Source organism: Aspergillus pseudoviridinutans (assembly GCF_018340605.1).
Source record: "Aspergillus pseudoviridinutans IFM 55266 DNA, scaffold_1, whole genome shotgun sequence".
In the NCBI taxonomy this organism is placed as follows: domain Eukaryota; kingdom Fungi; phylum Ascomycota; class Eurotiomycetes; order Eurotiales; family Aspergillaceae; genus Aspergillus; species Aspergillus pseudoviridinutans.
Window position 1 is genome coordinate 70,719 of NW_025091281.1, and position 27,152 is coordinate 97,870.

Below are 27,152 nucleotides of genomic sequence, written 5' to 3' on the forward strand. Positions count from 1 at the left end.
CGCGCCACTAGTCCATGTCCGTGCTCCAAGGCATCCGCACCCCATGAATGTGCTTCACCGAGTCGGAGACTTTCACCGAGTCGGAGACCGAGTCGGAAAGCACGTGACTGCGATTGTCTCCAACCTTTCGTGAACTAAGTGAGCCGACCTTGGGAGACAAATCGGATAAGCGGGGAGAAAAGAAACTTTGCGGCGTTGCTAGGCCACCGTAAAAGGAGGTTGCCATAGGCTTGTGCAACTGTACTACAACAGTTGTAAAGTTACAGTACTAGTATACATTGAGCTCTCATAATGCTTTCGGGCCACAAAAAAATGGAAATTAGGCCGCCAGTAGTAGAAAAACATGAGTGTCGTATTAGCATAACAAAGCTAACTATTCAAACCAAATCCCAAGGTTGAAAGGGTCGAGGTTACCCAAGTTCTCTGCGGTCGCGTTCCAGCTTTCTGTATCAAAGGGCGGATCGTCAACTAAAGAACTGGGATCAAACAGTGGTTCTCGAGAGCCTAAAAACTTGTCAGACTGCGTTTCCGAGACATGAAGCAAAGTAGCCGCGTGTGTAGATTGTCCAGTCTCCGTATTCTCCTTGTCGCTTGATTTGGTCTCACAAATACCAGCTCGAATTTCATTCATTACAAGCGGGATTGAGCTGCCAGTGCTCTTCTGATTATTCCAAGATCTCAATCGCTGAAACGCGTGTAGAAAGCTTTCCGCACTTGGATTGGCATCCATTTGGGACAGCGATGTAAACTTTAGTATGACTGTGTTGAGGTAATGTTCCAATTTCGACTCGGGAAGCAACATATCCGTCAACTTTGGTGCTGGCAAACGAAGAATTCCAGAGAGTCGTATCATCGCAATAGTGGCATAGAGAGTCCAAGTCATATATGGACATTCGACTACACGATACATCCTCAAGTCCATGTGAATGAATGAATCCAGTATTCGACTGATGCTGCCAACGCAGGTGGCTAGCGCATCAAAGTGTGCCGCAGTGAAAATCCGTGCCGTTGAACTTGGGTCTGCATTGTAATCATATCGAAGGGCAACTTCGTGTGTGAGAAGACGGGTGACTTTGAACGAATGCTCAAGTATATCTTCTTTGGTTAACCGGAAAACCAACATGCTTGCCGGCGGTAGACGTACCTGAATTCATGTGGCCAGCCGCATCCACTTTCCACTCTTCAAGTCTTGTATTCAAAAATTTTAGAAGATACTGCGTCCTTGGATCATCGATGGATATGGTTGCAGTGGGATCATCCAAGTGGAATAGTAGGGAGACATCCTCCGTTATTTGAGTCAAGCGTATTAGGCTGCAAAGGGTGAGATCTGTTGCTGCAGGTGCAGGGCCCTCGCTAAAAAACTTCAGGCACTCGTCAATGTATGGTGAGAATCGAATCAGTGGCGGATGGTGAAGAATCACGGAAACACTGTGGTTTGTGAGTGAGTCTTCCTCGGAATACTGGAAAGGGCCACCTTGTATGAAATGGTTGCATAATAGCAAGTGAGCCAGGTCCGTCGCATCTCAGCCTCCTCCTCCCTACTTTTCGCCAGAGAAGCCCTCAACCGGTTCCCAAGCCCGATCTCCATTGCCATGACCGCGGCGGAATGGATGTACTGGCTGAAGCCTGGAGCTTTAGTTTCCCGGTGTTTCAGATGCCATACCGCGTACACTATCATAGCTTGTATGAGATCCAAAGACTTCTCTGTGCGGAACATGGCACGCTCAGCGATCTGGCGCGCCACTTCGGTACCGAGAATGGATTGCAACTGCGGAACAATGGTACCACTTGAGACGCCAAGGATAGTGAGTAACAGAACTGGCTTTAGCCGGCGCATATGTTGTAGTGATGTGTCACTGGGAATTGCGACCATCGGACAGAGTGGGTTCATCTGGCAAAGAAACCTGTTCAAAATCCGGGATGCCACGTCTGGGCTCAGAAGCCCACGACTAATCACATCGGGGCTTGTCTGACTGCGTTGGGTTTATTGAGATTCTCGGTCAACGCCTTGATCGTAATTCAGTTGCTGTTCTGGATCAGATTCTGAGGCCCTCCAGTTGCATGCCCCACTACTTCTGGCTGCCTCCTCAGCGAGAGGTCCAGACGATGACATATATTCTTTCCCGGTCTGAGCTTTTAGCGACTCGGTAAGAGCATCGATCTTCTTCTCGAGCTCGGCGACCCTGGGTAGTTTCCGCTGGCCTTGCCGCGGTTGTCCAGCTGCAATACAGGTCCGGTTAACTTTGGCGCACGCTCTGCAAGCCCCCTGACCAGGGAGCGGATGGCAACGGATTTTCATGTCCCGGCAGGCTTGGCACGCACGCAGGCGCCTCTTGTGCGCTGAATTTGTTCCTTCGCCTTCTCCGAGATGATTGTTATTTGGAAGACTGCGGCTTGGAGAATCTTGAAAAGTTTCGGCAGCCGAGGGTCCAGGCATCCATGTTGGCATTGGAGGCATCGAGCTCGGTTCTGGGATAACTTCGGAAAAGTAAGAAGGGATCGAAAGGGGAAAGAGGCAATAAGTTCTACAGAATAATGGCTTCGAAGTAGGTACTGGTGTGGTGAAAGCCTCTCGAAAACTATGAGCTTCTCAGCGGTGCTCTCAAACGGCGAAGTTACTTTTCAGAGGCGGCGGCGGCGCATATGCATAATGTACCTAGCCGTAGCTGCGGGGTAACTTTCGGGATCCACCAGGGAACTTAGTTTCCGGTGTGGGGTTTTCAGCTTCCTTTTCGAGGAAACCTTGTAACAGGAGATACAACAAAATGACCAGTTGCAAACATACGCCGTGCTATGAAGGCTTAAACATCATTAGACAGGATTTGGCGGACAACTCCCAGAATACTTGTAATCAGTTATTTAAAAATGATAGATGGCACTTCAGCAAATGAAAAATGGAAACATAAGCCATCAAAAATGAATGCCAGGACAGAGTACGTAACTCTAATGTCTCATTCTGACTGACTGAGATCATAGGTACATGAGGGATCGGCCCTTTCAAAGAGAATTTATCTCATGATCCGTTTTGCGTTAATGGTTCACCACGCCACCATCAATCCGGTAATTGCTACCAGTCACAAATGATGCGTCATCACTGGCCGGAAATAAAAATACTTTTGCTACCTCTGCCGGATCTGCTATTCTTCCTGTATAGAGAGTTAGTACAGTATTCAGGCCTGTCTTGTTGATTCCCAAGCAACTCCAAGGGCAATTAGAACTCACTTAGTGGAATCTCGCGGACTTGAGCTTGCACGTCTTGTAGCCCTTTTATCATGTCAGTGTTAACCATACCTGGCGACACTGCATTAACCCGGATATTATCCTTTGCATACTCCAAGCTAGCAGTCACCGTGAGAGCGCGAGCCGCAAACTTGGACATGTTGTATGCACAGAGGCCTGGGGGTGCCATTAGGCTAGCCACACTGGCGGTAATGATGATACTACCTGGAGTACCAAGACTTTGCATCTTCGCGGCGCAATACTTGACTCCTAGAAATGCTGTGGGGTTTGTTATTGGCCTAAGTCAGCTTTGTTTACTAATTCCAATGGTACTCAGGTGAGTCATACGGCCACGAGCATTGATTCTCATAATGTCATCATACTCTTCGGCAGATGACTGAGACAGTGGTTTCTGCTTGCCCCCAATGCCGGCGTTGAAGATTGCGATATCCAACCCGCCAAAGTCACAAACACAATTGTCCACAAAAGAAATTACTGACTCCTCATCCGCCGCATCAGCAAGGTGAAAGATATAGTTGGTGGGATTATAGCCTCGGGACTGCAATAGCGTTCGGGCTGACTCGATATTTGCAGCAGAATAGTCGATAATGAACACCTTCGCTCCTTCGCTCAGAAAGACCTGGGCTACTGCCAAACCAATCCCCGAGGCACCGCCAGTTATGAGGGTTGTCTTTTCGGACAGGCGGCAGTTTGATTGAGATAACATGTCTGGATTTCGGACTGCGAAGTTCGCTAGTTGATCATATAAATTCGTGACCCAGCTTTCTTATGGGGGATTCTCAGTTTAAATTTCTAGCCGTTGCTTTGCTTTTCCTATCTTTTCTCCATGTCCGTCCTGAACACCGGTCATGTCCACGCGACTCGGCTTTCAACAAGCCCGGACCGACCGCACGCCGATCCTGTCCACGATATTCGAGCCCTCCAAAACACCTCCGCCCGCGAACAAAGCGGGGATACCATGGTCTCGGGTGTAAAAGGTTATCGTCTAAGAGGCTTCAGGATCAGGTCTAGGGGCGGTATTCTAAGAACGCAAAGAGGTAGATCATGCTGGGAGCTGCGTATGACTCACAGAGCATATGAATACATTCCAGATAACGTTAGCTTCTTGGTCTGGCCAGTGAAACTACCTTGTAGACAACCACCATATACTTATCGTTCGGATCTGATTAAGGGTGAATTTGTCGTGATACTTTAAAGATGTTCTGCGGTGGCTCGAGTGCACCCCTGTAACGAGAGATGATCAATATGTTCAATGCAAGTCGTTCACCATAGTACAATGGAAATTACTCAAGACGAGCGTATATAGCAGAAGCTGTTGCGATACTGTATAAAGCCAATCTGGGTACCACAAAAGGCCTGCAAAGGCTCCTTCGATACCTCGCCTTTCCCTTTTAGGATGGACAATTAATTTTTAATCATTACCCCAGCCATATTGATAATTCCGGCAAAGTTGCTTCGTATGTAATATGATAACTGTCTTCCCCGCGTCCCCGGAAATACCCCACAATTGCAAAAATACCGCAATTTGGAGAGGAATAATATCCTCGGAGGTCTAACTCGGATTGAAACAATAGGTCCCAAGTCCATCCTTTGATAGCGAATGGGAATTTAACTGCATCTTTGGGTTCTGTCATATGATGTACTCCCCGACACTGTGCCACCATATAATTAGGGAGTTCACCCCTTAAGCTAGAGTTTAACCATCGGAGTAGGACTTGATGCTTACTATGCGATTTGCTTTTATAACCAGCGTGATGGAGAATGTGCACTTTTTGACCTATGCGGCTGTTGTCATCGTCTTGGCCGTGATCGCTTTCCAGCATCGGTCTAGTAATCTGCCCAGAGGGACTGGAAGGCCGCCAAGCCCCAAGCATGGTAAGATGTCCCGAAATGGAGACCTCGTCTCCTAGCGATGTTCTGCTTCGGCTCACCCACTTCGTCTACAGGGCTACCCATTCTGGGCCACGTTCTCCAGATCCCTTCCTTCCATTCATGGCTGAAGTTCAAGACCTGGACCGATGAACTGGGCCCAATTGTCCGTTTCCGGATATTCGGACGAGAAAACATAGTGGTCTCGAACGAGAAGATAGCCAACGACCTATTGCGGGAGCGAGGTACTCTCTATTCTTCTCGAGAACATCTGACAATGGCTTCAGATCTCCTATCTGACAATCTTCGTCCGTTGCTAATCGGCTACACCGGTTGGTTGTCCTCGGCTCCCATAGAACTAACATATCACGTGTGATGTAGGACAGTTAATGTATGCATACCTTTTGTAGAGCGATGGCGCCGTGGCCGCAAATTGATGCACCGTCTGACAATGACAAGCGCGGCAAATTCGTATCAGCCGATCCAATCATTGGAGTCCAAACGGATGCTGTACGATCTTCTCAGGGACCCAAGTCGTTACGGTTTGTGGTTTGAACGCTATGCTGGCGGAGTTATCTTTCGCTTAGGCTATGGTAAGACTATCAACACAGGCGAAGAGGAGCACGTTCGAAAGGCCTTCCACGTTGTCCATACCGTGGAGCGCATAGCATCTCCAGGCTCGTACCTGGTTGACTCCTTGAGCTTCCTGAAGTATCTGCCTGAACAGTTGGCTCCATTCAAGAAAGAAGGCCGGATATTGCACCAAGAGGAACTGAACTTTTTCCGCACCCTTGTTAGCGACGTGCAAGCTGAGATTGCAGCCGGAGTTGCGGGTCCATCATTCGTTCGTACATGGCTGGAAGACAAGGAGTCGTTTGACTTGACAGATGACGAGGCAGCTTATGTGATTGGGACCTTGTTCGAAGCTGGTAGCGGAACCACCGCCTCCGCCATGATGTCTTTCATCCTTGCTATGGTACTCTTCCCTCAGTGGCAGCAGGCCATGTGGGATGAGCTTGATGGACTTGTGGGCGACCGCATGCCAGAATTCGAAGATGTGCCAAATCTTCCTGTATGCCGGGCGGTCATTAAGGAGGTCCTTCGATGGCGCCCTGTCACTGCTGGCGGTAAGATTTTGGGTGATTGGCGATTCTGCCATTCTGCAATTCCTTTTATCTCTTTCTTGCTCTTTCTTTTGGGGAATATGAAGGGGGGTTTATTTGCAAATTCTGGCTAATATGTCTCTCCGACAACTATTAGGTGTCCCACATCAGTTAACGCAAGACGATATATATAATGGCTATTTCTTCCCGAAGGGAACCAATGTCCACGCAAATCAATGGTAGGTGGCATGCACCTTCTTTTCCTGTCTTCCTCGCCCGTTTCTCCCTCCTTTCCCGCCCCTCTCAAAACGTTACCAGGTAAACCCGCAAATAAGGCCACTAATCGATCAAATCCAGGGCTATACATCGGGACCCGGAGTTATACCCAGACCCTGAGAACTTCAATCCCGACCGGTGGCTGAACCGAAGCTATCCAACGTATAGGGAACCCCTGAGCAAGTATCCATCCCTACAGAATTTCTCGGCTTTCGGCTTCGGTCGACGGATTTGCCCAGGAATGAACATTGCAGAGCGCTCGTTGTACATTCTTCCGGCAAGAATAATGTGGGCATGCCGGATTACGAAGGCAAAAGATGAAAGAGGCGCCGATATAACCCCACCATTATATAATTACACTACGGGATTCAATACTCAGCCAAAGCCATTTCCGTTCCACCTAGAAGCCCGGTCGGAGAAGAGGAAGATTGCCGTGAAGGAAGCATGGGAGGAGGCGCAGAAGGGAGATCCTCTAGCTTGGACGGTGAATTATAAGCTAGGGCACTCTTTCAAGGAGAAGTTTGGGCCCTAATATTTGTTTCCGATACATTACCACGGCCTCGTTGACAAAAGGTCTGTTAAAGTCGCCACAGACATATTGACTAGTATTCAGCCACGCAATGCTGAAAGAAACCCATAGATACACATAAATGGAATCATTGGTTCGTCACAAAGCTGATCTCAGGATTAGGTGTTGGTATGCCACTGTAATGGCCTGAGATTGCTCCGGCGCAACTCAGAGGGTTCTTCATTGATGGCGTACACTGCGTCAGTGATGCCCTATTTACTGTACTTGAGTCAGTGGTCAGAGATATTAATTTGAACAGCTGGTTCGTGGTAGGCCAATCGTTCGCCTCGGCGGCTCTGAATAGGCTGAGTGCCATGGATCCATATGACTTTCGATCTCCAATCTACATCCTAGTCAGTCGTTATGGCCATCTCCTCTTACTTTGAACTGATGCTATGATAATCGTCGCAGGTCTCATTTTCGTTTCTCGTTCCCGAGACTCCCTGGTGGCTTGTAGCAAAGGCAAGCCCCAACAAGTGGAAAAGGTTCTAAAGAAATGCAACGGTAGTGAGTCAGGCTATGATATTCAAGACTAGATTCTTTGTATCACTTATATTACCATTGAAGCGCCAGACTAACGCAGTGTAGGACTAGATACTGTTTGCACTGGGATCATTGCATTAGGCCGGACTATTCTGCATCATACTTTCTGTTTAGGCTTTCAGCAATACCATATCAAATTCCTCGCCAGTCACATCTACAGATACCTCGATTGTATCCCCGGGTTGGGTAACATCGCGGATATCGGTCAACTCGCCATTATGGTAAACTCCATACTGACCAACAGGAAGGTTACAACATTCGAACTCACCCCTGGAAGTGAATAGATGATAAGTACTGAGCCCTTAGAATGATGATGTCACTTACTTCTTCCTTGTCCCATCCCATGACCGCATCGTCACCACCCTTGCATTGAGAGTTTCATTCCAGCAGCCCCTCAGAAAGTCCCTGCCAATGCCTAGATTAATACCCTTCACAAATGGAGCGCTTGAGACATGCTTGGGGGTCCATGGGTCGGTCCACATTTTCCTCTGGCCGTCAAAGACATTAAGACGTGCGTATCCAACGGCGCTGTTCCCTGTGAGCGGTTCAACCTCTGTCCAGTTCAGGCTATCCGGTTCCTGAGGTTTGACAGGATAATAAAGACCCCCGTCCTCCCATGTCGGCTGGAAGTATCGATCCACATGATTTAGCAGGCCATCAAGGGTGGCTTTATCTCCCACCTCGGACACCCATTTGAGGACGTAGCCAAATAGCGGGCGCGAGAAAGGAGGCTCTCGAGGATCAGGGTTCTTTTCAACGAGTTCCTGTGCCGTTTGGATTGTTGAGGAAGAATCTGGATCCACTCCATCTTTTTCAACGAGTTCTCGAATGGCGAATGCTAGCGGACCAGGATTGACGTTGACTCTGTTCCCTTCAACACGTGAGAGGAACCCCGTAGCTTGATTTTGAAAGGTCTGATGTGCAAGGATTGGATTCCAGGCATTCATGAACGCCGCAGCCCTGCAAGACATGAACAGATTAGTTTGTCGGGACGTTATCAAACGTTTCAAAGGGCTTATACTGACCAAGCCGTGAATCCAAGGTCAGAAGCTGGCTTTCTAGTGCCTTGCTTGGGCGAGTACCATTGGATGAATAGCCCGTTCTCTTGTGCCATACCTTTGGCCTCCCATGCAGCAGTGTACTTCTTAAGCAAATCTGTCGCAACATTTGTCCCGTCACGGATATCATTGTACCGCATCCCAATTATCTGTAGCTGATTAGGTCTTATAGCCGACCGTAGAAATTAACATGGTCTGAGCTTACAGGAAACTGATTGCAGACAATAAAGATACTGTTGGGTTCGCAACACACTCCGAGCCATTTCTCGCGCTCCATTTCATCTAAGATAGCCTTTTGCAGTGATTGCCGTGTGTAGGGAATTTCTCTGGTCCCATGCCCCAGAAAATGGGATTCCAGTTGAAAGTAAGGGCTCCCTCTTCATTATATCTGTCATCATTGAAAAGCATCGTATAAAGCGACACCATGAGTAGAAGGTGGCCAGAGTACTGAGATTCACACTCAGAATCAGCATTTACTTTTCAAACGACAAACATAGTAGCCAATATGGAAAGAGGAATATTGGATAAAAAGCGCACCATGTTATTTTCTCTCACAATCGGGTCTGGCCGAGGTTTCCTCAATTCTTCAATATCTGGATCCACGAATTTTCCACTATGGCTGGTTAGAAACCAGTATCCCCAGACGTCCCGGTGTAGCATCTTTCGAATCAAACATTCCATCAAAGACTTAAATGGCGATCTGAGGGCAGGCATTCGGTGATAGTGTGCAGCCCCGGCAGCGTAGGCCATGGTAGCTAGCTGGTACCGGTAGGCATCAAGCCACTCCTGCCCAGGCTCTTGTGAGCCCATAGGGCCCCAATCGCCATCTCTCCTCGTTGCGAGGTTATGGAAGTGCCGTAGGTGTCCTGCCTGCTCCCGGGACAGTTTTTCGAACTGATTCAGAAAATTGTTTGGGAGCTTTGGGGGAAGAGGCTGTCGGGTGTCACTCATTGTGGGGTTGCAAGAGGAAACTCTGGCTATCAAAAGGACTTAGATCTCGGAGTCTGGTAGGAGAAAACAATTTTCAAGAACCTGTATAATTCTTCATATTTCCCATGGATGACGGTAGTCTTCCTCAACCATGTCTATTGGAGTATTTTGGCTCACTTTCTAAGGTGGAGGACTTTTTATAGGTTCGAGAGACCAATTTCCACAACCGGAACAACCAAGCCTGATGACTATTCTGCTCCTGTTTCCGATCCCTTTTCCGTTTCCTCTTTATGATTCTGGTTTTGAAAATTCAGTGAAGCCAACTAACTACCGAGGTTATATCCTCTATAACCTCTATAACCTCGGTCTAGGTGGAATAATGATTTTGAATGGATCTTCACCCCGCCACATCTGGGCTGAGTAGCGGTTATCCAAAACTCAACAGTAAGCAACCCGACTCGGTTCTACACCGCGACGCCGACTCGGAACCGAACAGCTAAAAAGTGTCCCGGAGACGACCAATCTTCAAAACTTTCCGCTCGTCCCTCTCACGGTCCAGAGCAGGTAGCCTTGGCCCGTGCACGCTCTAGGGGCATATTGTGGTTATGTGGTGCTGTTTAGAGGATGCCTGGGGCGCGTGAGGAGTAATATACAAAAGGTTCGTACATTGCTTGTCGACTTGAATACTTCCCATTCTTCCTAGTCCTCATTGCCAATTCTATCAAGATCCAATCCTACATCGCCGGTATAAGACTTTTCCTTTTTTCCCCCTTTTTCTGAGATATAGACCAAGATGGAGTCAATTCGCGGTCAAGTCGCTGATGTCATTTATATGGACGGCGAGGTTATTGTCAATGCTAATGTTCCTCCTGCCCAAGCAATCCTGATTCAAGCTGGTCGCGTCGCAGCTGTCGGCTCTAATGAGGATGTGCTGAGAGCTGGAAGACCGGACACTCCATGCGTGAATTTAAGTGGAGCAGTGGTTATACCGGGTCTTATAGACACACACCCGCATCTTCTTCACTTTGCAGCTTTCAAAGCCAGTCTGCTTGATATCACAAAGGCGAGAAATCACGCTGAGATTGTTGAAGCCATTCGCAGACGCGCTGAAAATATTGCCGAAGGGAGCTGAATTATGGTCTCCCCGGTGGGAGAGCCCCATTGGTTTCATCGTCGTTCTTTTCAAGACCTAGAAAAAGGATGCCTCCCAGGCCGCGATATCCTTGATCTCGCTTCAGCGGATCATCCAATAATGATCCACGCGCTGGCCCCGAAGACTCCGAATATTTGTGCATTCAACTCGGTCGCCTTAAAAATCCTCGGAATAGGACCCTCAACACCAGACCGTGTGAACGACGTATGGATCGAAAAGGACGGCAATGGCTGTCCGACCGGGATTCTACGAGGCAGCGTCACGAGTTACTACAACGATGACCCTTTTTTCGTGGAGCTCCTGAGGAAAATGCCCTCGCTGATCCAACCGGACCTTGTCCCGGCGGCCTTGGTAGAAGCAATGGCCGATTACAATGCGCTTGGTATCACAACTATTTATGAAGGTCATGCAATGGAGTTCACTCATATTGATGCCTACCGAGCTTTCAAAGAACGGAAGTGTCTGACTCCACGCGTGCAAGCTTGCCCAGAACTTCAGCCCGGAGCTATGCCAGGGGACCCCGAACTGTCAGTGGCTGAAGTTACCTCGGTACTCGAGAAAGCATTGAGCCTAAGGGACGTTCGTGATGACTGGCTCCGCATTGACGGAGTCACAGCGTGCACGTATGGCCCCTGCTATGGTGGTTATGCGTTGTGGAAAGAAGGGTACCTCGCTCCGAACGGCGAAACTATAACTGGCAAACGCTCCGTCAGTGAGGAGAACATGCGTGTTGCCTATGACTTCTGTACTCAGAAGGATCTTCGTCTCAATCTGTGCTCAGTAACTCCGGATGAACATGACGAACATATTTCTATGACCGTTGAAATGATGCGCAAGTATGGGGTCAAACGCACGGGGTGGATAGTTCAACACGGCATCATCATCCGCCCAGATCAGGCCAAGCAGTTGGCTGAGCTGGGATTTGACATGACTGTCAGTAGCAGCTTTACCTTCGGGGACGGTGACATGGTACGGGAGAGAATTAGCCCGCAAACCCTGGAACTCCTAAACCCATATCGCCACCTTCTTGATGCTGGCCTTAACGTGGCTGCATCCATGGATTGGGGTCCAACAAATCCATTTGAGCAAATGCAGTTGGCGATCACCCACAAAATGTATCCAAGCGGTCTATCCAACGCAGGAACAGGACAGGTGGTGACACGAGCGGAAGCCTTTGAAATGTGGACGCGCAACGGTGCAAAGGTGTTAGGTTGGCATGACATTGGTAGCATTCGCCCAGGAAATCATGCAGACTTTGCAATCATCAATCGGAACCCAATCACGTGTGAATTGGATGCGCTACCGTCAACAAAGGTCTTGCGCACAGTCGTTGGGGGGAAAATTGTCTTTAATAATGGAACTCTCCCCTCTAGCACCTAGTGCGTGAAGAATATGGATCTGGTCAGGTTGCTTTGCTTTATCCTGCCAAGCTCAATCTACATCATGTCATTCTTACCATGTTTAAATATATATTGGGTAACTAAAGGAATTAGCTCATCCGAAGACCTGTGCGAGTTGGATAGATATGTAACTATTTAAGCCTCCAGTAATCGCTGCCTTATTTATGTCCACAGAGATTTGATATGTCCTGAAGCCCCTTAAATCGCGAACCTCACCATTGACGGAGAGGGCGCCCCACAAACCGCGCGTAGCAAAACTGAAGCCATTAACCACTAATATGGCCACCATTCAACTGATCTAGCGGTTAAACAAGAGTGACCAATATTGCTTGCTTTCCTATCTATTCAGATTGCCATATGAAAAGTATTCCAACAGCTGCAAAGGCATGCAGCGTGAGTCATATTAGGGTAGGCCATTGGCCCACTGACGCGTTTCACCGTAGATTCTACACCAAATGGCAGAATCTTACCTCTATTGAGGAACTTATCCTTTAAGTTTAGATTATATCAGAAGACCAATGTAGCCTTCCGCTCCAATTTAGCCATACACAGGACATAGCTCTGATTCTGCTTCAAATCGGGTTGGAACAACGTCTGGTATTAGGTAGAATTGGGCCAACTGTTGGATTCATAAACAACCAGGTTTCAAGTTAACACATTAGGGTAATACCGCTTATACACTCAGTGCGTTACTTGACAGGCCCTAGGGCTTGCGAGATTCTTGAACACAGGTCTAGACAAGGCTCTGAATTTATCCGAATGTAGAGTTTTCTGTTGCTAGAAATATCAGGACTACTACTCGTGGTAGCCTAGGAAGCTTCTACAGCGTGAGGTTAGGCTTTATGAATACACATACATCGAAATAGTATTTCCTTCTAGTCCCTAACACTATCTCAGGTTTCCTGGCAAGTCCTCATGAACGAAGTTTGTCTCGTTCAAATACCAGGTCAGCGCCTCCGAGTCTCCATTGAGATCACCAACACAATAACCATTGCCAAACCAGCCAAATTCGTTGCCGTCGTAAGGCTGCATCTCAAAATCCTCCCATCTCACATTCTGGTACGCCTTGATTAGATGGACTCCACTTCCGGGCCACACACCTATCACGCGGCCGCTCCTTTTGTCCTCGACAGTGGCCCCTGATTTGTACCAACTCGAACAGTTGTCAGTGTATACCGTCCGCCTGTGATATGCCTCACAGTAGTTGGTAAAATTCTCCACTTGCTTTCGCTTCGGTTCAACGGTCTTCACATTTCCGGTGGCGAGTTTGCGTAGGATCTGCGCGACGTATAGGGTCACAGATTCGAGTACCATTAGAAGGTTACCAGCTCCAAGACCAGAGTTAGGGCCCAGAGTCTGAAAGTAATTGGGGAAGCGGTCCAAGCAAACCGACAGGTAGGTCTCGGGTCTAAACTTGTTGTGTTCCAGCATGCTGAGTCCACCACGTCCATAGATGGGGAAACTGCCCTCGAAAGAGCGGAAACCGGTAGCGCAGACAATCGCGTCGACCGGCCGGTGCTGACCGTCTGCAGTTGTTATGCCTGTTTCATCCACCGAGGCAATCCTAGCGTGAATGACATTGACCTTGGGTGAAACTAGGGCTTCCAAATAGCCAGGACCAGGGGTAAGCCTCTTGCAAAAGGGAGCAAAGTCAGGAACAATACGTTCAAAGAGCTCAGGTTTGTTCTTTAGTCGCTCGCGCATCTCCTGAGCAAATTGACTCCTCATTGTGGTCTGAGTTGGGTAGTCTTTCAGGACTGCTGGGTAGACTCCTTGCAAGGCTGCTTCGAGTGTCTTCCTATATTTTCGGTATGAGTCAGGATCTTCTCTCCATGCTGCCTTCTCTTCAGCTGTGTATTCGAAGTTGCCATCATTCCCGTTGTTTCGCTCTTTGACAAAATAGCTGCCGTACGATGATGCGATCCAGGTACGACCACGAATGTAGTGATCCATGCCTTTCACGTCGGGTAACAGAGTTGGGACAATCTGGATACCACTACTTCCCGCTCCAATAACGGCCACCTTCTTCCCCTATTTTAACGAGACGATTGTAAGAGAAACGAGAAAACAGACTAACCCGTCAGTGTACTTACAACAGGATCAAAGCTCGTGTCCCAATTGGCACTGTGCATTAAAACGCCCTTGAATTCGTGCAATCCCTCGATATTTGGCCACTCCCAACGGTTGAGTGCCCCAACACCTGTCATCAGCACATCGCCGATGTCCTCAAAAATATGTCCAGTTTCGAGGTTCATAAGCTTCACATGCCACTTCGACGTAGCCTCGTTCCAGAACGCTTCAATGCAGCGATGGTGGAACTTCATGAACTGTCTCACATTGTACTTGTCCGCAACCCTCTGCCAATATCGCAGTATTTCTGGTGCAGTCGCGTAGAACGAACTCCAGTCAGTGGATGATTCGAAGCTCAGCTGATATGCGTGAGCAGGGATATCTGGAAGTTATGGTACAGGCCAGGTCAGTTATATATCAGAGCAGTCCTGGCCCTAGTCAACATACCGCAGGCACAGCCAGGGTATCTAGAGCATGTGAGCGCTAAGTCCTAAATGCAGAATGATGAATACCGATTTCTTACCTATTCTCGAACCAAGTTCCCCCTATTTCTGGATTTTTTTCGTACAACACAAGTTCGAGCCCTGGTACGAACTTCGGAAATTGGATGCTTGCCAGAATACCAGAGACGCCAGCTCCAACGTATATCACCTTCAATGGTCTCGGTTCATCAATTGCACGCTCCGAAATGAGCGGATTGCTAGTACTTCCATTCATCTTGCCTGGTAGATTATTTGTACTGATAAGGAAAGTGCGGATTTCGAATTTTAGCCTTGGACCAAGACGAGCTCATTGACACAGCGGCCTGGTTTTGTGCACGCTCTATTTATGAGACTCTGTTTCCACAGCATACCTACTGAGCTTAGGCCAAGACAACTCCATGATAGTCAGAACCTAAAAGACCTTATCGGACCTTACTCGACGTGCCCCGGAACCGAGTCGGATATACGGTGCCGAGTCGGACGTCAGCATAACTCCATTAGTAACAGCGATATGAGTCGACATATCTCACAGCGTCCGGTGATCATCATTGCGAAGCGGTAAACGTGTTGACTCGGTCTCGTAAGCTAGTTTAATCAACATAGATATCATCCGGGCATCCAACCGCTTGGATACATACGCACCATCCTAAACGTCCTTCAATGTTTTTTAGACAGACCGATTGCCACAGGCTGATGGCCCGTTTATTATCGCTTTATGTTCTTGTCGTCCTGAGCAGCTTCGCTATCCATTTAGTCGAGTGCTTCGATATTTCACACAAGGTTACTAACAGGTGCTTAAGGTCCAACTATATAAGGATGACCTTAGTATAGATAAACTACTTAAGGTCCCCTATACAAAGGCATAGCTCCTTATAGTTTAGGGTCTACTTATTATTACTCCAGTAGATATACCCTAGGCTAGTAGCAGTATTTAGAGTTTTATTCAGTCTGAGTTTGGGTGAGTTCAACCCCAGTTGGCGCCGAACCGCTATGATTTCGGGTTCGAATTTTAGAACCTAGAACCAACCCTGACCTAGTATAATCGCAAGTTTCACTGTAAAACTTGAAGCTCGGCATAGCTAAACTATTTATATTCGGGGCTAACTCACCATGGTTAGATTCAGTTTATAGTTTAGTAACTTTAGTTTCAGGTTGGATAAACTGCTAAGTTTTATGTGAGTTTAAATTTTCATTTCTCTTTCCTTAGGCATATGCTTTAGGCCAATCTAATATCCGTATAAAATATTATTATTTTTATATGCAATATATGGTAATTATCATCATACTAATCTATGTCAAAAACATTGATTTAATATCTATAAGGTTGAATAGGTGGTGGTCAAAAAAGATTCTTAAACTATAGTAATTATTGAAAATGAATGCGCATATATTATAATCTACCACCACTGTCATACAGATTCATACCAATCCCTAATAGAGATAACCCTTATATCTCAGCAACCACTAGATATTTTGAATCGATATTTGATATCTAGATAGCCTAGATACTAGGCTATCTAGTGATATCCAAATTTCTATAAAAATTCTTAGAATTAGTGATTGCCAAGCAAAATTCCTAACTTGAACTAATAAAACCAATGGTCTTCACTGAATGGATTTGGTTTCAGGGGTAGGGAAACCATAAGTCCATAACTGGTGTGGTTCCCATAGCCTCACCACTGCAAGTTCAGTGAGGGTTTGCTTCGATTTTAGTGGTTCTGTTATGCCACTCTACTCGCCCATAAGTAGTATAGTGCCCATGGACTCCAGCACATGACACCATTACTAGGAGAGCCATGAGAGCTGTCTTGTAGTGGTGTTGATCTAATCCCATGATCCCCTTATACAAACTAGACTCCATACTACCAGCTCTTGGTTGCGTACGGCGGTTGGTGCGGTCCGCTGTGGCCCTTAACAAACACTCATGCTCAAGCATGCCTTGTGCTAGATATTATTACGAATAAATAAACTATTCAAACTCTAGACACATAAAGCAGACTGACAAGGATCCTGTTAGCTCAACAAACTGCAGGGAAAAACGACTCATCCTTCCACAGCTGGGGGCACGGTAACCATGTCGGCCAATTAAAGTTTCTATCCAGCTCAGACCAAATGGCATATATGGCAGTAAAAACGTGTAAGGACACCCCTAGAATGGCTCCGAACCAGAGTACCAAGGTAGTGAGTGCCACCATGACTTGCTTGCTGCTTGACCTTGATGTCTCTAAGTGTTCAAGGACGACATTGGTTCCAATAAGATAGATAAAAGCCAATCCAATGGCTGTTGGCGTAATAAGAGATATAGTTAATAAACCACTTTCTCCTATTTTGCGATAACCGGTTTCCAAAAATCTGTCCGCATTTTTAGCCAATATACGTGCCTTGAATGTAAGAACTTGACTCAAGATTTCTACTTACTCAGAATAGGCGTAAAAGAATCCAAAGTTCCAGAATAGTCCTCCACCTTCAACATCATATAGCAAAATTGACATCAGCAACGAGGAATAGTATGCAGCAGTACAGCAAGAGCAATCAAGCACAAGTTCACGGGCTGAGTATTGTTGAAGATCCGAATTCTCAGTGGGAGCCGTCTTCCACCTTTTATTCACTTTTAATATGCACACACTTTGCAGCAGTATCACAACCCCACTTATGGCATACCAGCAGATTAGCCTATCTGCCAATAGTACTGCCCTATATCCCTGCTGGTAACGGTGTGTCGTTCGGTAAATGCAGCCAGTAAACTGAAGGATAGAAAACAGTCCCATAACAATGTCTCCCCATGTAAATATAGTGTCATTTTCACGGCGGCATACTTGATAACAACGTTCTCCACGAATGTATCCAGACCCTGGAGGAAAATGGAGGGACAAAAGTGCTACAGTCTGCCCTGATTCATCTTCAACGCGAGCGCCACAGGCTGCAGATAGAAAATAATCCAAAGATCGGGAGTTTCGTTCGGTCTCTAACGGTTGGTAAAGTTTGACTGGGTACTTAAGACTGGCAGCGAATGAAGCAAGGATGGTATGGACCACGAATTCTATTACTGGAAATCCTGGACAGATGGCAAAAAGCAGCGTCCTTTTTGAAGCCGTAGGATTTCCAAGAAACGTGTGTTGAAAACGGCCATATGCAGCAAATGCCGCCAAGGCTGTGACCACGAGGCCCATGATGAGGTCGGACTGTTTGCGACGGCCTTCTAACGGACAAATATCTCCATCTGCTGACATGGTTGGAGTATATAATGAGACACCAACACAGTATATCTATTCTAAGTATTCCAGGGTGCAGCTTTAGGTGCCATTGGATTTCTATTATAATATTCAATACCCCCAATGTCTTGAAATACTTAGAGCCACTTGACAATCAGCTACAGTTGATGATGATCTCATAGGGAATGTCAATGCTGATCCATGGATTGAAAAGGTGATCAACCAAATTCGACTGTTCGAGAATTCTGCAACCTTCAGAAATATTCAAGATTATAAGCTTACTATAGGTTATCAAGTAAGATCTAGGTATATTTTCCATGTTGGTTCGGCGAGTCCGTCTCAATAATTCCTGCAATGGAGTGGGTTCATGAGTTAGGTTTACATGTTACCTCGTAATTCTGGAGCATGATATCACCCATTAAATATCCTCTTCGTACTCGGCCCGGCTACATTTTTTTGTGGATTTATCAGATTAGGTGAATCTGCTAAATCAATTAAAAGCTAATACATAAGAATTACCCGTTTTAAAACAGGGGTCGCATACTTTTAAGTCACATTCTCACATAGTTAGCTAATACATTACTGAGGGCCATGAGCCTACAATGCATTATGACATAAAATGCAATATGCTCTCATGATATTTTTAGCTATTGACTGTTAATCTAGTCTCTGATAGTCTCTGTGTTTGTATGGTTACAGGAAAATTAACAAACGGGGTTAGTCCATGTTTAATTAGGTTGCTATTATTCCATCCTTAGCGTGAAGTGACACATGATCCCGTTTTGAGAATCATATGATTGACACTCTAACAACAGACATGACATCATGATGTTGTTACATCCAGACAAACGATTTGCCCAATGGTGCAATAATTTGGAAATTCATATCTAACTCAGCCTCCCTTTCTCAAGGCTGAAAAATGTTAGTACTTTCCTCCTACACAAACAGCATCTATATCTCTCTACAAGCAGTTGCCTACTCTTGTGAATCTCAAGTCGGAAATCGCGATTTCCGCGAATCATAAAAATGGTGACCACCCCGCGAATTGAGCACTACACAACGGATGTTCACGCCCACTGGGAAGGGACCCATGCCCAGGATTGGGCTGAGGTCGATCTAATCGGATATGAGGATGCCATGGATAAGATGTATCGGAAGTTGTGTGAAAATCCGGATGCTGCTCTAGTCCAAGTTGGCCATAGGTCGAAACTGCTCCATGATCATGGCTCTGACTATCGTTTCAATGGGAAATATACAAGCGAGCAGACTAAACCAGAGCGCAGTCACCATGAATACAACCATTTTGGGAAGTTGATGAAATGGGAAGGCGATCGTTGGTACAAGTATGATTTCGAAGTCGAAGTGACCGATCACAGCAGATGAATTATGCCGGGTTATTAAGCTTGGATTGTTAAGGGCTTTACATGGAACAATCGAACTGGTTTATGGGCGTCTTTTTCGGAAGATTTGGCGGTTAGTTGACTACTATGCTCAGCTTTTTTGGAGGCCAGTCGGATCCAAAATCCTATCAAAGAAGGTATACGCAGATTATTTGGAGACTTGCAAAATTGCTATGCCCATCGGACCAATTTCTGCCTCCCATGACATATTTTTTGACAAAGAGCGGGAATGATAATGCCCCCGAAGGCGACATCCCTCGTCGTGTGTATTTATACATCAGGCAGAACAGTTCTCCCGTGCCTTTAGCAAAAGTCTAGTGCGATTAACAAGCCGCTAAAACCCTCACTATATGTCGTCCATGTTGACTTATGCCTCACGTTTCTGGCGTTGGTAGAGCTCCAGGTCTTGGCTGATGACCAGCTATGGTATGGCGATATTTATGAAGCTATGTATTCATCTGAGAGGGCAGGGTTCGGTTGCTGAGACTGGAATATATACGGACTAGCACTAGCAACCACGCAGAGAAGAGAATGAAGAGAATGGTTAAACAGCACTGTTCGTGACATTCTCCTTCCTTTTTACCAAATCGTCCACATCAGGGTTTAAGTCCGTAGTAGACGACGAACCCCCATACATCATATCTCCTTCGATCCCTGCCAAAGTCTGCTCCTTTGTCTCTGGTATTATTAGTGTCGCCAACGCAGTCAAAAGCACGATCCCCGAGAACAATCCCAGAATGTCACTGAGACCAATAGCATCCTCCACTGTCCCAAAGGCAAATGCAGCCAGAATTGCACCACACTTGCCTGCCCCGGCGGCGATACCGTGCGCCGACCCACGAACTCGCGTCGGGAAGACCTCAGCCGGAATCAAGAAGGTGGTTGCGTTCGGACCGGCGCAGAGGACGAACTGTGAGATGGCGCAGATGACCGTCTATTCGGCAGTGGAGGTGTGTGCGCTGGGGCCACTGATTCAGGCCCAGATGGCGTAGAGAAGGCAGTTAGAGACAACTCCAAAATTGTTGTCGGACGCAGCCGATGCGATCGGGGAGGAGGATTCCAGCGTAGAAACTGGAGAGGTAGCCCTATTCTCGTCAGACTTTTTCTAGGTTGGTTGGCCAATGGGAGGCTTACGGCACATTGGACGATCAGGTTTCTGGTGGCCAGTTTCCAGAGCTTTTCAAGCGGAGTTGCGCCAGTAGGGTACCCGATTCCGGAAAGGATGATGCTCTGGTTCAGGCTGATACCGTAGGAAGCGATGTCACTGGGAGAATGAGTTTCAACACGCACAGTTTGAGACGATGAGTGCTTACAAAAGAAACAAGGAGGCAGATGTGGTGAAAAGGGACTTCGCATGATTCCACTGAAGCAATCGCAGAACTCAGGCCACTGCTCCTTCAAGCCGCGCTTCTGGCTGGTGTTTTGATCGATCACGGCTGCACTGGGTTAGTTTCATCAGCAAATACAGCGGTTTGGCCTCATACATTGCTTGTACCGAGCAGTCTCTCTGATCATAAGCCTGGCATACAAAGTCAAAGCAGCAGGGACAATGCCAATACCCAGCAGCAGGCGCCACACCCGTTCCAGGTGACTCAACTCGGGGGCGATGGCACTGTTGAACGCGCGTCCCAGAATCGGGAATACGCTACTGGCACCGAAATTTCCGAGACCGATGTTCGCGAACACAGACAAGACTTGTGACGGTTCGCGTTCCTTAGGGCGACTTTTCCGCCAACAAAGTAGAGGACCATGGGTAGTCTATCTGGCTAGTTCCCCTATCGCAATGCAGACCGGAAGGAAGTACAGACCAGCGTCAATACCGACCCAAGTCACCACACGCCAGATGACGATCCAAGCAGTAACGCTCTCGAAAGACATATTCTCCCACAGCATCTGGCCGACCAGGAGGGTGCCGAAATGGTGGTCAATGGCTCCTTGCCGTAGATAGTGTGTCGGCCCCCTGTTCACCGAGCACTCTAAAGAGATCTGGCCAACGGCCGTTCCCAAGTTTAACCCTCCTTTCATGATATCGCCATCGACGGCTGGCACTGAGCCTTTGTTTTCGTTTTGAAGTAGAGATAGACCCGCATAGGCACCGCTGAACTGGATTAGAGGCTGACGGTCATGCACATACAGGTAATGGCTAACGTACCTAGACCAATTGTCAGGTTGAGATATCCATCTGCGAAGAATCCGACTCCTGCTGTGAGCAGGAATCGAAGCTTAGACCCCAAGGAGACCATTGCGCTTTAGAATCAACGAAAAAGAATATATTTTACCTTTTCCAGGTGGAAGACAATGCGCCTGGAACCGTCTGCTTGCCACCGACCCTCATCCTGACAACATCCCATTCGTATATCCTATATATAAGCCTTTCTTGATTCCATGATACTCCTGTTATCGATACGTAGAGCTGGTTAACCTGTCAGGACGAAGTACTGTAGAGTTATCTCGCTAAGTCTTGCAGCTCCAACAGTAACTTTTCTTCTTAATAATAAATTTTTTATGGATTTGATGTCTGTGTTTCTTGGACTCTTTGTGTCCTTGTGATAGGTTGTGATGGCTAAGTTCCTGGTCCAACATTGTCAACGTCATGACAGCCTTCCACTTATGATTGTTGAAATCTTACTACTAGCTGCGTAGTCATGAGGATCAAGATGCCAGGCCTTATCAACCCATATCATCTCCGAGGAGACAAACATCTAAAAGGCTGGATTGACGCCACCATGACTTGGGTTATCAAGATGTGCTCGCAAAAGTATACCTGGCCAGCTCGCCTTAGGATGCTTCTTGGTGTCGGGCCAAGTAGAGCCGTCATACTGGTCTAGCTGTTCTGATTGATGCACAACCGCATCGCCGAGGACTTTCTCAATATTAAGTCGTGGTAGGTGGCTCTCAATCTCGGAAGAATATTCGACAGCTCCCATGGCCTGGCGGGTAGCTAGTGAGAAGTCCATCATGACTCCATATCGCACCAGGCGGGATAGCGGATAGATACGCTCGGCAATACCTGGAGAGGTGTGCAGCGCGATTGCGATCCAGACTTGATGGCTCGACTCTTCAGATATACCATGCGATAATAGGTGAGCTTTCGCTGCATCTGCACCCTCAACTTCAAATCGTTGGCTCCCATTATATAGATCGCTGGTACCAAGGTCGTGACAAATACAGGCGACATATAATAGCGTGAGGTTGTTTGGCTGACTCCATTCGCTCCCCTCCTTCTCTGAGAGCCATCGGGCGAGGAGAAAAGTTCGTATAACATGATTGAAAATAGGTTCGGGAAGCGCTCGCCAGGCCAGATCTAAAGCGGCCTTGCATATCTCTGTCTGGGGCAGGTTTTCAAGCACATAATCAGAGAGTTTTGGGCTGGTCTTATTGTGTTCCATGGTTGTTGCCACAGTGCAATAGTTTTGGCAGGTCGTTAGCACTGATGTTCCAATATGATTCATGCGTATTGTACACTGATGTTTAGGTAACGGAGAGGTAAGAGGTCATTAACCAAGAGTGCATGCCGACGGGCGGGCTATTCTGCGCTCAAAAATCCTGTCCCTGGACATGACTGAAGAACCCACACCGGACCAGCGACCGAGCAGACACGGAATCCCCGCTCAGACTAGTTAACACTTGTGAACGCCAAGCAACCCCCGAGTATGAGTCACCACCAATCTTGATGCCCGATTCGTCCAGAGACAGAGCTATACGAGCCGGAAATTGCAAAGCCGTAAGGTGCCAACAGCAGATCCAGCATTGACGGAGAAGACAGCCAATCTTCCCAGCAACATAAATATAAGTGGACAGGTCTACAGAACCAAATGTCTTCAAGTCCTAAAATCTGGATGTTATTGGTCCACGCCTGTACTAGTGCACGCCGAAATTCTATTCTCTACCGTATATTCCCTCGGGTCTTTCTCCAGACTTTTGGTACTCTGCCAGTCCCACACATGACATAAAATCTGCATGAGAGAATCATCCGCGCAGGAGAAGTAGCTGCGACTTCATTTCATCAAATATGGCTACTTCGGAACTGCAGACAATTACCTACAAGAAAGTCGGCCAGCTTCATATACAGCTGGACTTAACACTGCCTCCTAATGCTTATAAAGTACCAGTCCTTCTTTGGTTCCATGGTGGCGGCCTTCTGTATGTCCCAGCTGATTGTAGTGCATTTATTGGAACTTGATAACTAACATGTCCGTCTTCAGCCAGGGCCGACGAGATACGAACATCCCGCCGCATATGATCCGCGGCGTAACAAAATACAACTACGCATTCATCTCGTCTGATTATAGATTAGCCCCTCAAGTAGGTGTCCAAGATATTTTGGAGGATGTCCGAGACTGTATAGACTTCATCCGAACCGAGCTTGCTAAGCACACGGGCCCCGGTGTCCTGGATACCCACCGCCTAGCAGTCTCAGGAAGCTCGGCTGGCGGTTACCTATCACTTCTTTCTGGCCTGTATGTCAACCCTAAACCAAAGGTCATACTTTGCATCTACCCAATCACGGATCCACTGGGGAATTTCTTCACAACCTCCCAACTGCACACCCTGGGCGCAGCACGCACAGAACCCGCGTTAATCGCCGAATTCCTGGATCCTCAATCCGACGTAGTTGCTAACAGCGCACCCGGCGACGAGAGCAACCGGAACAAAATGTACAACTACATGCTGGAGAAAGCTAACCTCGCCGCTCTCCTACGTATCGGGGCTGGAGACGAGTTCCGCATTGCGAGGAGCATCTTTCAGTGTGGACTACCGCCAACATATATTGTGCATCCGGATGGAGACAAAGACGTTGGCGTTGATCAGAGTGATGAAGTAGTTGGTGTGATGGTGGGGTTAAATATGGAGGTAGGCTACAAACGTTTGCATGGCCTGTCTCATTTTTTTGATCTGGATGAGCAAGTCCAGCTGGAGGATATGTACGAGTTTTTGCTTAAGCATCTTTGAGTGCTTCGTTAGTCCACGACTGTGGCATCCTGCGGCATGCCTATGCAGACTAAGATAACATTGAGTTGCACATTCTACCTCTATAGTTCGAGGGCTTCAGCTTAGCTTAAATACGAAGGAGAGGGCTTGGTTCCTTCTTCCAGGGCTATTATACTACATTAGGGAATAATGCTTTAGGATCGTTGGGATCAGTGTTAACTAGAACAAAGCTGCTTCTTATATGCCACTATGACGACCCTTATTATTGCCCTGATAACTCCAACTCTCTTGCAGCCTCTTCCCCAGTGATGGCCACCTCGACCTCGCCTAACTGTTGGCACGCCTTCAACACGTCTGTTACCTGTGCAATATCCCTTAGATAAACACGCACAAACGACCCCAGCGCAAACCCCCGAATCAGCGGGGGGAGCAACGGTCCGAAGACCACCAGAGTATTGCAGTGGAACTCCTCACACAACCATGTGGAGTACCATGAGCCGCTCAACTTAAAGTTATATTTCTGTGTAAGAACAGAAGAAATGAAAGAGAGAAGAATGAAGCATCACCCGGAATCGTTATCTCCCTATCCTGATGCTGTTGCTAGACTGGGATTTTGCCAACACCCAGAGGGAGAGGACTAATTGGCGGCTAGGGGCAATTGGGCTGGTTGTCTAAGGTATAGGAAAAACTCCCTCCATGGCCTAACCAGCAGGTATACCATCCTTCTCAACTTACAGCAGATGTGAATGTATAAATTGGCTAGAATAAACTCAATCTTTTACTCCACAATAACCATGAACAGCATGTACGCCATATAGTATTGATATCCAATATCGCCTAGTATTGATGTCGAATGCCAGCTAGTATCGATATCGAATTCTCATCTACCAGGGATATCGAATACTTAGTATTGATATTGATGCTATAGTGGTTCAATATTAATACTATTATGATGATTCTTTGATATCCAGACTAGAGAATGAATTGATATTAATAGTATGGTGATTCAATATTAATCGTATATGAATATTCAATATCTAGTCTAGTGGTTGGTAAGATATTAGGGGAAAAATCATGTCTATCATGGGTTAGTGCATAATAGATGGAAGTATATATACAGGCCCCATTAATATGAGGAGTGCTCCCATTATCTGCCCAGATATATATTTGACTGTTGTTAATGCAGGACTTAAGCGTGCAATCAGTGCAGACGGAACAGACTTTAGTTAAGGTGAATGTAAATGTTCAGTGACTCATTCTTTGATACTTGTATGATCATATGGCAGTTCACTCGCACGCTGTAGCAGTTGTTTTTTTTTCATGGAAGTATCCACAGGTGGTTATGACTCGGCCTCACATACCGGGCCATGTTAACAACTTCAAAGAGACATACGCCTAATTTTGTCACCTGCATATTTCGCCATCTGAGGCCCCTCAAGAGGATGAATAGGGTTACTTTCCAACTGGAACGGCTTGATATTGGCAGATGCTTGCTGGATCTGAATCTCGGTCTGTTGTTCCAAGCTGTGAGGTATTCTACCCCAGCAAAAAGGGAGTTGCTGTTCAGCGGTCTGACTTTCAGGAGCTGGAGATTCCCGGCCAGCTAACTGAGAACACAGTTTATTTTCCATTTTTTCCATCTTAGACTGGTGCAAATCGTCGTTTGCTCGCGTGATGGCTTCGTGGGATGGACGGGGAAATAAGGAATAATAGGTTCTTGTTGTCACCCTTTGGTGTTTTGCAGCCCTTACCGCAATTAGGTAGCTGTTTATGGGTCTGAGCGGAAGAAGTTAGTATATATTGATTTGTAGAACTAAGATTTTGGAATTTCCTCTAATGAAAAGTAGAAAGGAATTATGGGCAAGGTAAAGCTTACGTCGTAAGGGGGTATGTAGTAGCTTAGGAGCAACTGTGAGATCTGACCTTGCGATCATAGGTACTCATAAGTATCTATCCTTCTGATATATACCGTCGGCAGACCCCACATCTGCTGTGTAATATCTTATCGTTAATCCGTGGAATTTCGTTCATCATGACGTCTACATTCAATTATTAAAGAGAACCTGCTGTTGTGGCTAGACCGTGGGACAATTTGGACCCAAGAAATAAGAATGGGGTGTAACCAGTCATATCTCAGCCTAAACCGCAGTTTTTCTGCAAGAAAGTTTATCATCTAATCAGCCCATCCAACATGTTTCAACAGCGAGCATGCGTCACCTGACCAGGAAAGTGTCCTTTCCAGGTGAGGTACAGAGACGCTATCTTAGAATTTGCGCACTGAGGGATAGTTGAATAAAAACCATGATTGGATTTAGCCACCACCATCCCACATGGCACCCCAAATTCGGCTCCGAGCCGGATCGAGTTTTCAATAAGTATACGAAATCGAACCCATGTCATGATGGCAACTTTCCTTCATATAGCTCTATTTATCTCAGACATTGATGTGAATGCAATGCGCGGCATCCTGAAAAAGGTAACGTACCTCGTATTAACACTCAAATATGCAGCTTTCCGACCAGCCAAGCAACGGGTGAGCCCTGTAGTAGTGATGAGGATGAAGCGGCGCCTTTAAGGTCTCTAGCTTCGTGATTCGCTCTCGAGTTCGACGCCACCGGGCGAACAGATCTTAAAGTGTGGTGCATCCATCTCGCCGCGGTTGTAGGCAATGCTATTGACACTAGAAGCTGAATTCTTCCTCTGCCACTCCACAAGTCTGTGCTTGTTTGCGTGATAGGACGCCTTTGTCCTAGTAGAAGTACTGATGATATGGCTAGATTGAGGTCTGCGGTGCGCTGCTCATAGCCAACTGAGTTTTGTCTTCCAGCACCATGCATGCGTTGCCGCTTGTCGCGTCGAAGTTGAGAAGAACCGTCTTGAATTATGTGCCTTACTATACGCCTTGGCCTCCGAAAA

General features: G+C 47.0%; 11 protein-coding genes across 11 annotated transcripts; 5 read left to right on the forward strand and 6 right to left on the reverse strand.

The window, feature by feature from the left end:
* Positions 1-373: 373 nt before the first annotated feature.
* Asppvi_000021 (fungal specific transcription factor domain-containing protein) lies at positions 374-1,837 on the reverse strand (the record flags this gene model as incomplete). The annotated part of the gene is given in 3 exon segments (XM_043296334.1): positions 374-1,095; positions 1,145-1,460; positions 1,475-1,837. The coding sequence occupies 3 exon segments, from the start codon at positions 1,835-1,837 to the stop codon at positions 374-376; spliced, it is 1,401 nt and encodes a 466-aa protein (XP_043152269.1).
* Positions 1,838-3,030: 1,193 nt separating this feature from the next.
* Positions 3,031-3,946, reverse strand: Asppvi_000022 (SDR family NAD(P)-dependent oxidoreductase; the record flags this gene model as incomplete). The annotated part of the gene is made up of 4 exons (XM_043296335.1): positions 3,031-3,146; positions 3,223-3,264; positions 3,292-3,489; positions 3,568-3,946. The coding sequence occupies 4 exons, from the start codon at positions 3,944-3,946 to the stop codon at positions 3,031-3,033; spliced, it is 735 nt and encodes a 244-aa protein (XP_043152270.1).
* Positions 3,947-4,994: 1,048 nt separating this feature from the next.
* On the forward strand, positions 4,995-7,020 carry Asppvi_000023 (cytochrome P450; the record flags this gene model as incomplete). The annotated part of the gene is made up of 5 exons (XM_043296336.1): positions 4,995-5,115; positions 5,187-5,441; positions 5,520-6,236; positions 6,370-6,451; positions 6,570-7,020. 5 exons carry the CDS (start codon positions 4,995-4,997, stop codon positions 7,018-7,020), a joined length of 1,626 nt encoding a protein of 541 aa, XP_043152271.1.
* A 689-nt stretch (positions 7,021-7,709) lies between these two features.
* On the reverse strand, positions 7,710-9,608 carry Asppvi_000024 (uncharacterized protein; the record flags this gene model as incomplete). The annotated part of the gene is made up of 4 exons (XM_043296337.1): positions 7,710-7,869; positions 7,924-8,559; positions 8,625-8,806; positions 9,213-9,608. The coding sequence occupies 4 exons, from the start codon at positions 9,606-9,608 to the stop codon at positions 7,710-7,712; spliced, it is 1,374 nt and encodes a 457-aa protein (XP_043152272.1).
* Positions 9,609-10,380: 772 nt separating this feature from the next.
* Positions 10,381-10,719, forward strand: Asppvi_000025 (uncharacterized protein; the record flags this gene model as incomplete). Its single annotated transcript, XM_043296338.1, has 1 exon — positions 10,381-10,719. The coding sequence occupies one exon, from the start codon at positions 10,381-10,383 to the stop codon at positions 10,717-10,719; it is 339 nt and encodes a 112-aa protein (XP_043152273.1).
* Positions 10,720-10,839: 120 nt separating this feature from the next.
* On the forward strand, positions 10,840-12,120 carry Asppvi_000026 (uncharacterized protein; the record flags this gene model as incomplete). Its single annotated transcript, XM_043296339.1, has 1 exon — positions 10,840-12,120. The coding sequence occupies one exon, from the start codon at positions 10,840-10,842 to the stop codon at positions 12,118-12,120; it is 1,281 nt and encodes a 426-aa protein (XP_043152274.1).
* A 908-nt stretch (positions 12,121-13,028) lies between these two features.
* Positions 13,029-14,927, reverse strand: Asppvi_000027 (flavin-containing monooxygenase; the record flags this gene model as incomplete). The annotated part of the gene is made up of 4 exons (XM_043296340.1): positions 13,029-14,171; positions 14,234-14,592; positions 14,658-14,677; positions 14,734-14,927. The coding sequence occupies 4 exons, from the start codon at positions 14,925-14,927 to the stop codon at positions 13,029-13,031; spliced, it is 1,716 nt and encodes a 571-aa protein (XP_043152275.1).
* Positions 14,928-18,930: 4,003 nt separating this feature from the next.
* On the forward strand, positions 18,931-19,287 carry Asppvi_000028 (uncharacterized protein; the record flags this gene model as incomplete). The annotated part of the gene is made up of 1 exon (XM_043296341.1): positions 18,931-19,287. One exon carries the CDS (start codon positions 18,931-18,933, stop codon positions 19,285-19,287), a length of 357 nt encoding a protein of 118 aa, XP_043152276.1.
* A 561-nt stretch (positions 19,288-19,848) lies between these two features.
* On the reverse strand, positions 19,849-21,547 carry Asppvi_000029 (uncharacterized protein; the record flags this gene model as incomplete). The annotated part of the gene is made up of 6 exons (XM_043296342.1): positions 19,849-20,238; positions 20,336-20,389; positions 20,439-20,740; positions 20,789-21,062; positions 21,096-21,402; positions 21,453-21,547. The coding sequence occupies 6 exons, from the start codon at positions 21,545-21,547 to the stop codon at positions 19,849-19,851; spliced, it is 1,422 nt and encodes a 473-aa protein (XP_043152277.1).
* A 459-nt stretch (positions 21,548-22,006) lies between these two features.
* On the reverse strand, positions 22,007-22,693 carry Asppvi_000030 (uncharacterized protein; the record flags this gene model as incomplete). The annotated part of the gene is made up of 1 exon (XM_043296343.1): positions 22,007-22,693. The coding sequence occupies one exon, from the start codon at positions 22,691-22,693 to the stop codon at positions 22,007-22,009; it is 687 nt and encodes a 228-aa protein (XP_043152278.1).
* A 623-nt stretch (positions 22,694-23,316) lies between these two features.
* On the forward strand, positions 23,317-24,257 carry Asppvi_000031 (alpha/beta hydrolase; the record flags this gene model as incomplete). The annotated part of the gene is made up of 2 exons (XM_043296344.1): positions 23,317-23,447; positions 23,510-24,257. 2 exons carry the CDS (start codon positions 23,317-23,319, stop codon positions 24,255-24,257), a joined length of 879 nt encoding a protein of 292 aa, XP_043152279.1.
* Positions 24,258-27,152: the final 2,895 nt, after the last annotated feature.